The sequence below is a fragment of the Megascapheus bottae genome, chromosome 13 (assembly GCF_031878675.1).
Source record: "Megascapheus bottae isolate mThoBot1 chromosome 13, mThoBot2.hap1, whole genome shotgun sequence".
Taxonomy (NCBI): Eukaryota; Metazoa; Chordata; class Mammalia; order Rodentia; family Geomyidae; genus Megascapheus; species Megascapheus bottae.
In genome coordinates this window covers 56,805,413-56,815,311 of record NC_143521.1, presented here as the reverse complement: position 1 = coordinate 56,815,311, position 9,899 = coordinate 56,805,413, and the positions used below count along the sequence as shown (strand labels likewise).

At 46.8% G+C, this 9,899-nt stretch overlaps 1 protein-coding gene across 2 annotated transcripts; it reads left to right on the top strand.

Annotated features, from left to right (window-relative positions):
• The first annotated feature begins 925 nt into the window (after positions 1-925).
• Tmem128 (transmembrane protein 128) lies at positions 926-8,683 on the top strand. Of its 2 annotated transcripts, none has more exons than XM_090344112.1 (5): positions 926-1,037; positions 3,344-3,485; positions 4,853-5,011; positions 7,275-7,383; positions 8,254-8,683. In XM_090344112.1, the coding sequence occupies exons 1-4, from the start codon at positions 941-943 to the stop codon at positions 7,372-7,374; spliced, it is 498 nt and encodes a 165-aa protein (XP_090200238.1). In that variant the 5' UTR covers positions 926-940; the 3' UTR covers positions 7,375-7,383; positions 8,254-8,683. The 2 variants fall into 2 exon arrangements, with proteins under 2 accessions (XP_090200238.1, XP_090200239.1); XM_090344113.1 differs by lacking the exon at positions 926-1,037 and adding an exon at positions 1,386-1,432.
• The last annotated feature ends 1,216 nt before the right edge of the window (positions 8,684-9,899 follow it).

Sequence of the window (9,899 nt, the reverse complement as noted above, 5' to 3'; positions counted from 1 at the left end):
GAGTCAAGCTGAGTTTCTATTCTGCCTAGTGGAAGGGGAGTAATTTTGAGTCTGGGGGTAATTATTTTTCATCCCTACAATACTATCTTGTGGTCCTGCTTGAACCTGGAGCTGTATAAAACCAGTGTCTTCTCTCTGCCTCCACTGCCCAATAAAAGGATCTAACAGTTTGGAGCCAAGAGGTTCTCATCAGTCAGTATCGGATTAGCTAAGCATGGGACGCAGTAGGGAAGCAGTAATGAACAGGACTCCTGAAGGAGGAAAGTGATCTAGTGGATAACCGAGTGTTGGCAAGGGCAGTTTGCTGGGAAAAGCAATTTCATTCCCAGTGTTTGTTTGTTTTTTTTTTTCATAATCAAAGAAATCTGTCGGTGTGTGTGAACACTCACAGGAACGGTATCCAGGGCCTACACCCCACCATAAACCTAAAATCCCTTCCTGGCAAGAGGAGGAAATGGGTCCAGAGAAGTTGATTCCTTGACCAAGGTCACCAGGCTCGATGGATCCCCTTCCTTGGGTGGGAATCAAGTGGAAGAGCACGCTCCGGGCCGGGCGGCTCGGGACACCAGTCAGGGCTGTTCCCACGGGAGTGACCGGGGCCACGGCGGGTGGCGGGGTCAGACACTGGGGGGGGGACGCGCGCGCGTGAGCGGTGGGGGAGGCGCGTTCCGGGCGGGCAGGGTGGGGGCTTATCACCTCGGGCCGGGGCGTCCGCCCTGGAAAACAAGACAGCTGGACAGAGCACGTGCTCCCGGGGCTCCCGAGGCTCCCGGGGCTCCCGGGGCTCCCGTCGGCGGACTGAGCCTCAGGAACCAGCACGACCCCGCACACTCCACGCCGGGCTGGCGGACCGGCGAGGCGACCGGATGTCCGGCCCGCGGCCGCCGGAAGTCCGCACGCGCCCGACGTCACTTCCGCCGCGCTTCCGGGCAGCGCCGACATGGACGCTCCGTGGGCTCGGGAGCGGCTCCGGCGGCGTTACCAGCTCCCGCCCGAGGTCGAGGCCAGGCTCGACCGCGAGGGCGACGCTGGCTCTGGTGAGGCGCTCTCCGGCCCCGCTCCGGGGGCGAGCGGCGCGCTCGGCTTCCGCCCACAGGCGGCCCGGCAGTGCGCGGCTCGGGGCGGGGGCCGCGGGGAGGGGGGGGCTGTGGGGAGAGGTTTGAACTCAGCCTGGGCGCTGTCCCCGAGCTCTTCAGCTCAAGGCTACCACCCTACCCTGGAGCCAAGCCCCCCTTCCCGTTTCCTGGAGGTTCATTGGACATAAGAGTCTCGGGTCCTTCCGTGCCCAGGCTGGCTCTGAACCCTGGTCCTCAGATCTCAGCCTCCCGAGTAGCCAGGATGACAGGCCTGAGCCACCGCGCCCAGCTCACCACCCGAGATGTGTATATCCCCGTGTGGGTGATTGTAGGAGGGAAGGGCAGAAGGATGTGTGGTAAGCACCCATAACCCTGAGTTCCCCTGTAGATGCATAGAACAGGGAAGAGTTCCTTAGGTAGTACTCGTCGGTGCTCTTGGATTGGGGTACCAGGGATAAAGATGGGGGAGAGTTCATGTTAAATCTTTTTGCCATCTATGTTATAAATGTCCATTCCTGCCCCTCCATCCCCGAGCTTCCTTGTGATTAAGGCTAGCCTTCTTCCACTTGAGCCACAGTGCCACTTCTGGTTTTTCTTTTTTTTTTTTAATTGAGTAATTTATTGGAGGTAAGAGGCGCACAGACTTTCCTGCCCCAGCTGGCTTGGAACTGGGATCCTCAGATGTCTGCCTCCTGAGTAGCTAGGATGGCAGGTGTGAGCCACTGGGCCCCTGGGCCCCATGTCCATTCTTTAGCTTTTCAAAATTAGAACATGCCAAGGCACGATGATTTTTTTTTTTTTGCCAGTCCTGGGCTTGAGCTCAGGGCCTGAGCACTGTCCTTGGACTTTCTCAAGGCTAGAGCTCTACCACTTGAGCCTCAGCACCACTTCCAGCTTTTTCTATATATGTGGTACCAAGGAATCGAACCCGGGTCTTCGTGCATGCTAGGCAAGCACTTTAACCACTAGGCCAAGTTCCTGGCCCAGCACGATGATTTTAAGTTTTGAGGGTATCTCTCAGAAATATGTATTAGGAATACTCCTTCTTCCACCCCCTTACATGGAAACCAATGTCCTTTAAAGACCCAGAACTTTCTGAATGGACTGGTTCTCAGGTGAATGTAGAAGGCAAATCAAAACCACCTTTCTGTTAAAGTCCCAGAAGGAAGACATGACCCCACCACTTGTCCACACAGTACTGAACTGGGACTAGGGCTCTGGTGTTTTTTACTGTGTCTGAGCTGCTTCTAGAGGTGATGGTTGTTTAAACTATTCAGTTAGCTGTTTTTGGAAGAGCTCAGTCCATTTGTTGTGCTGACATTTGCATTTGGGAAATTAACAGTTCTACTTACTTTCCTAGAGAAAGGTAAAGCAAAATACTAAATTCCTATACATCATTATATTGGAAAGAGTAAGAAGGTGTATGATTTTGAAATTCATTTGGAGGAAATAAGCCAAATATATTTCTGCAGGAAAAAAATCCTCTCATGATGGCTTTAGGGAAGGAATTGGTGCTATAATGGGAGAGATTCTGGTTTTGGAAGTTACTTTTTTTCATTTCTTTTTTTTTCATATATTTTTTATTGTAATTAATAGAAGAGTTACATTATATTCACCAGATAGAAGGGAACTTCACATATATTGATACCCTTTCTCATGTCTTGGTCCCCATTTCCCTCCTCCCACCCCCACCCCTCATCTTGTTTTCCTCCCTTCCCTTATCCAACTTCTTGTAACCAACTATGCATATATACAATATATCAGATAACAAGGTGAAATACTGTAACAATATGAGATAACCAAGGGACAGCAAAAGAGATGAGAGATAACAGTACATTAAGGACAACAATCACTCATGATATGGCTTTTGTTTCTATATCCTGGAGGTCCTTTCATTTAGCTTATGTATCTAGATTTTGTTCTATTGTAAATTTCTGCTAGGAGAGCCCAAGGTTTCTATTGATTATGACAAATGAGGGAAACCATTGAGCCTAAGTTCCTTTGAGTCTGGCTTACTTCATTTAATATGATTTTTTTCTAAGTCTTTCCATTTCCTTACAAATGGGGTGATGTTCTTTCTGACAGCAGCATAGAATTCCATTGTGTATAAATACCACATCTTGTTGATCCACTCATCAACCGAGGGGTATCTGGGTTAGTTCCATATCTTTGCTATGGTAAATAGTTTGGAAGCTACTTTATTTAACATAAAAGAGATGTTTTTTTTCTATATAATTTTATATAAGTTAAAATTTCCCTATTTGCAGAAGCCTCTACTGCTGTTGAGAAAAAGGAGAAACCTCTTCCCAGGCTTAATATCCACTCTGCATTCTGGATTTTGGCATCCATTGTTGTGACCTATTATGTGGACTTCTTTCAGACCCTTCAAGATAATTTTCACACTAGTAGGTAAGAAAACTTAGCTACTAGTGAGAGCTAGAAGTCATTTGAGTGCTTTTAGCACAACTCTGTTGTAGAATGGGAAAGGTAATGAATTTAGGAAACTCATTCCATTTGGAGAACATGGAAGCAAGAAAAAGCACTGATGGTCTTTATGAGGACAGAGTGCTAGATACCTGGGAGGAGGAAGTGAGAACCATGGCCAGTCACAGCTGGTATGGCCTGTGTCAGTGTGTGTTTCAGAGTAGTTACAACTTAAAGGGTGTGACAACTATGGGGTGTAACTAAGAGTTGCAGTGACATTCACCAGTGGGAGGAGTCAGAAGCTTTGTGACCTTCATACAGTCTCTCCTTCACTAGGCTGACATCCCTTTGGTCTAATCTCAAGTGGACATAGAACAGAATCACATCCCAGGGTTTTACAGTGGAGAATGATGGGAAGGTCTCAGGTAACAGGAAAGGGAGTGGCGGTGGCATCTAGGGTAACGGGCACACCCCATGGCTTCAGCTCTTCATTGGTAAGAAGTCTTGTGAACTTTTTCTGCCTGGGCTGGTCTTGAACCACAATCCTAACAACCCCAGCCTCCAGGTTGCCGCAAGTCATTACAGGCCTGAGTCACCCTGTGCCCACCAGCTCAGGCATCTGAGCTGAGAGAGAATTCAGTCTTCCTGAGCTGATTTTCAGTATTCTAAGAAACTTTAACTTGGAAAAGTTAAAGATCCTTGGTGAACATCTTTGTGGTGTTCACACTGAGGAGGCAGAGATCTAAGGATCACAGTTCCAAGCCAGCCTGGGCAGGAGCATCTGTGAAACATTTTTTTTTTTTTTTTTTTGCCAATCCTGGGGCCTGGGCGCTGTCCTTGGGCTTTCCTCAAGGCTAGCGCTCCACCTCTGGAGCCACAGAACTACTTCTGGCTTTTCTATATATGTAGTACCTGGCAGTTGAACCTGGGTCTTCCTGCATGCTAGGCAAGCCCTCTACCACTAGGCCAAACTCCAGGCCCAACATCTGTGAAACTCTTATCTCCAGCTGACCACCAGAAAACCAGAAGTGGAGCTGTGGCTCAAAGTGATAGCTAACCTTGAATGAAAGAGCGCTGGCACAGAGCCCAGGCCCTGAGTTCAAGCCAGATGTTTGACAAGGCAAAGTTTGTCTTTTTTCTTTTTATGAGTTATGTATCTTTTTTCTGCCCCCCCCATATTCCTCTCCCAGTAGATTGAGACTGTAAGCTGAGACTATGGAATTGTTGGTCCCTCTGTACTTTCTCCAGTTGACATTCGTGGAAAGAGACTATGAGTTGTTAACAAAACTTATAAGCTGTCTGCTGCTCTATCCCCAATCATCTTAACACTTACGTTGTCTTTGTCTTCACAGCTGGCTTCTCTTTGGAGGGGCCTTGCTGCTGGTCAGCTTATCTGTTGCTTTGTATTGCATTCTCTATCTGGAGTGGTACCGTGGAATTGAAGAATATGACACCAAGTATCCAACGTTAGTTCCCGTTACAACTGCCACGTTTATTGCAGCAGGAATTTGGTAAGTTGAACGAACAGCAGATTTCTTGGGTGGTCAGTCACAGTGGCCAAGTTCTAAAATGCAGTCTCCCAAGAAAGTAGTCTCCTAACTTTCATGTTCTTTAGTTATTCTCCTTCTTCACATGGCTGCTTATTTCAAACACAAATGATCACATTCTGTATGTAGCCTATGCTTTTAAAATATTTTTCATTATGATGTACAGTATATGCACAAGTGTGATGCACAATGTGTATGAAAGCAAAGATAGGCCTGAATAAACTGTATTCACGAAATGAGCATTGGTGTAAAGCTCACCGGAAAGAACTGAGCCAGATCCTGGTCCTTCCCCTTCTTTGCCCTTTGCCCTTGCACCCTCCCCAACCATAGCCTTCCTGATAGTTCATTTCACATCCCTCAAATGCTCTGTCTTCATTTGGTGCAGTTTTGAACTTACAGGGAAGTGGATTATGTACCATTATGTCTGGCGTGTGCTGGTTTGTTTCTGTGGCTGTTCTTCATCACCTTGTATCTCTGAATCCCTGCTTGCTTGTTCTGCTGTGGTGTATGTGGGCTGCTTGCATTGAGAACATTCTTGTTTGTACCTCTCGGGGCCCCGTGCGTGTGTATGTCTCTGTTGGCATTCTGGAGGTGTACATATACAACTTCAGTAGACAGTGCCAGAATGTTCTAGACTGTTCCAGAGTGGTGTATTGCTGGCCCTCTGCACTCCAGGGTTTTACACCCATGAATTAAATCCATCACTGACTAGAAAAAATTAATTTTATCCACACCAAGTCTTGTAATCATCCTCTGAGCAGTACAGGCTGTAGCTGTTTACACAGTATAAGGTCTTCATGTAGGTTTACAGAAAGAACTTGACGTGTACATGAGTATTGTGAGTGACTCTAGTATGCAGAGTTTGCGATCTGGAGTCCTCGAATGGATCCCCAGATACTGAGGGATGACTCCCCAGTTTTCCTTGCCCCTCCCCTGTGGCACTGTCTATAATACTCACGCAGAATGGATATCGGCACAGCTCCGGTAAGTAGCACTGAAGCTTTCCAAGCAAACTCACACCATGTCTGCAAAACCAGCTTCCTGTAGCCACACACTGTTATTCTTTTCTCAGTTAATCAATATCCATGTCCAAAAAGTAAATCTTTACTCATTGAACAACTTCAGTGAGATAATCTGTGAACCTGTAAATTAACAGCAAATCAAAAGATAAATACCTCCCACAATCTTCCTGTAGCTGAGATCCCTGGGTGGGATGGTGGTTATTAAACATTCATATTTACCAAAATTTTCAGTGTTAAAATGAATAACTGTGTGGAACACTTACCTGTTTATAAAGCTTTCTGTTACCTTGTAATTCAGTCATAAAATTTTATTTTATTTATTTTTTATTTTTATTTATTTATTTTTTGCCAGTCCTGGGCTTGAGCTCAGGGCCTGAGCACTGTCCCTGGACTTTCTCAAGGCTAGAGCTCTACCACTTGAGCCTCAGTACTACTTCCGGCTTTTTTCTATATGTGGTACCGAGGAATCGAACCGGAGTCTTCATGCATGCTAGGCAAGCACTCTACCACTAGGCCAAACTCCCAGCCCCTTTATTTTATTTTTTTACTTTGGTAATAGGAGTTGTTTTTCTCAATGACAAATTGAATAGCATCTTACAAATGATTATATTTCTCATTTCCTAGAGAAATTTTTTTTCCCCATGCTAGTTTGGTGGTGTGTTTGCTTATAAAGTCAGTCTACAGTCTTAATTCTTGGTTCCTTGCACACCCTGACTTTGAGTTTTAGCATCATTTCTGTTAAGCCATGCCAGCTACCTCTAGTGACTCCAGTACCAGGAACTTAGAGGAAGTTGTGCACGTTTATTCAGTGTGTGTAAATTTTTTCGTTCCAACATTGGCCAAGCCTTGTGAGTAAGAAAAATTGTATGTAGAAAGTACATAATCCTGATTACTCACGAGGCTGAGCTCTGAAGATTGCAGTTTGAAACTGGCCCTGGTAAAAGTCCATGAAACTCTTATTTCCAGTTAACTAGTCAAAAGTTGGAATTGGAGCTGTGGTTCAAGTGGTAGGAAACCATCCTTGAGCAAAAAAGCTCTGTAGCAACTCTCAGACTCTGACTTCAAGCCCCAGGCCTGGCACAAAAGAAAGAAAAGGAGGGAGGGAGGGAAAGAAGGAAGGAAGGAAGGATGTGGAAGAGTTGCGGCGTCCTGAGGGACATCACGGTGCGTTCACTGAAGGTGTGTGTGTGCTTGGTGCCTTTCAGCTTCAATGTTGCTCTGTGGAACGTGTGGTCGTTCTTCACTCCCCTGGTGCTGTTCACGCAGTTCATGGGGGTGGTGATGCTCATCTCACTCCTTGGCTGACCTCCCAAGGTAAGGTCTCCAGCATTCTGTGCAGGGACCACAGGCTGCCTAGGAACGGCCTCCACGTGCCTGCCCCAGCAGCGGCGCTGGGTGAACTCGGGGGTAAAAGGAACAGAGCCCCTGTGACGACTAGATATGCACTGCTCAGCACAGATCACTTCACACCTGAGACGGCTGTCTGCTTCCCTCAGCATGCGCGGTGACCACTGAGGGAAGATGCCGTGTGTTCTTGAGGAATTGCAGGGATGGCTCTGCCACGTTCCCCAGAAATGGGATGGATGACATAGCAACCTTTATGTTCCCCATGTTAGTGATAGGATTTCTAGGTCTCCACAAACCACCCCGCCCCATGTGTGGTCTGCTTTCCTTTCCCAGTGAGCAGGCACTGGTGCTGGGGGGTAACAAGAGGACTGTGGCGGTCGTGGCACTCCCACAGCAGTTTGTAGATAGGAAAAGTGATTTCCAGCCAGTAACCACGGAGCTGGAGGAGATGGACGTGTCAGCTGACCAGCAGCGCGTGCTGCCTGTGGTTGGGTGAAGATGGACGTGGACCTACTGTTCCAGAACCTCTGTGGTTTCTAGTACCCTATGCTGTGCTGTGCCAGTGTGGACAGTGCCTTCTAGACATACGCTGTGTCAAGGGTCCAGTTGGACATCTTGTCCCTGTGTGCCCGTGTCATCTGAAGTAACGCGTGGGTCTCAGTACAGTCCTTGAGGTGGCCCTGACTCCCATCCTTCCTCTTGGAGCTACAGGATTTGTGTTTCCTAGATGACTTCTGCCCTGTCTGTGTTGGTGATTGGCGGTAGAGGCCTTTAGATTGCACTGTTTTTTGATGTTTCACTCACGAGCTTAGGGACAGAAACAATGTTTTCTTTCAGATTGAAGGACATGGTGGTGAATGACCCTCCGCTGGCTGGAGTGTCACAGGTGGACAAGGAGGGCTACAGTAAGCTCTTGTATCCACTGCGCAAGCAGATTTGTTGGAAAATTGGGGGCTGGGTAGATTCACTCAATTGAAATCAGAATAAATTCTTACTTGCATACTTTTCAAACTCAAGTGATTCATGAAAAACTAGCGTTGTACAGAAATATCTGCCTTGCAAGATCCATCTGAACCTTGGACATAATGTGCTTCCCCCAGTTTAAGTTGTTTGTGATATGAAACGATGAGGTGTGTGTTCAGGAGTTCTGGTGCTCTGTGCCTTTATCCCACCTTCAGGAATGACTGCACTCCATCCTAGCAGGTCTGTTGGATTAGAGGACCAAATATAAGTGGGGTACATTTCAATAAAATATTTTTATAACTTTCTTGCTTATTTCATTATTGCACACTTGCTTTGTCTCAACTGTGTTTCTCATAATTGTCGTCCAAAGTGGAAGGCATTTCACAAAACAAATCCCAAAGCCATTACTCATTGATAGCTATTCAGTCTGGTTTGCAAGAAAGGGGAACGTATTGACAAACAACGAAACCTAAGCACCTGTTCAAGTTGAACATCATATTTCCTCTTGCAAACTCTGTCTTTATGATTCAGAAGACCGTGTCAGCTGCATTTTTCTTCCTGAAAAAGTCTGAAGGATAATTGGACCCAAAGGAGTTCTCTGTATTGAATCTCAGAGATGGAACAAGTTAAAATACAGCCTTTTCAGTTCAGGTAATGTGTGGAAGGTGTGGCTGTTCCAGTGGGGATGGTAGCTGGATAAAAGAAGTAGAGGACTACCCCCACAGAGCACAGAAAGTCTTGCCAAGCCCTGACTTCAGAATCCTATCTAGGGAACAATGTAAAGCACATGTGGACAGGAAAGCTCTTTCTGTGGGATTTGATTCCTCACAGGGTCTCCCAGGGTCCCAGCCTACCTGGGTTCCACAAGCTAGCTGGCTGTAGAGGGGCTCACTCTGTCATCTTTGCTCCTCCAAAGAGACATTTTGATTTGTTGGAACAGGATCATCCCTGTCTCTGCTCCTCTTAACGCACATGCATGTTACTTGTGGGGCTTTTGCTTTCATTATAACTATTTTAAAATAGGGTGTCGGGGCCAGGAGTTTGGCCTAGTGGTTAAAGTGCTTGCCTAGCATTCACGAAGACCCGGGTTCAATTCCTTGGTGCCACATACATAGAAAAAAGCTGGAAGTGGTGCTGAGGCTCAAGTGGTAGAGCTCTAGCCTTGAGAAAGTCCAAGGACAGTGCTCAGGCCCTGAGCTCAAGCCCAGGACTGGCAAAAAAAAAAAAAAAAAAAAAAAGGGTGTCAACCAGATGACTGCTTTTAAACAACCCAAGAGGGGAATATTCCCTTGTAAGAATAACAAATAATGGAGCTCCAATGTTGTCATTGAAGTCAGGAATGTTGTAGAAGTGGGTGCTCTGGTTTCAGCTGTCAATGTCCAGACCATTTTAAATCTGAACACCAGGTACTGCCTGGTGTTCAGGTGTGGTTCAGTTGGTAGGCACGGCTGTCTTGAAGGGTCCCTGGCTGACTGATGTGGACTGCCAGGGTGGGGCATGGACAGGCACATAAAAGTGAC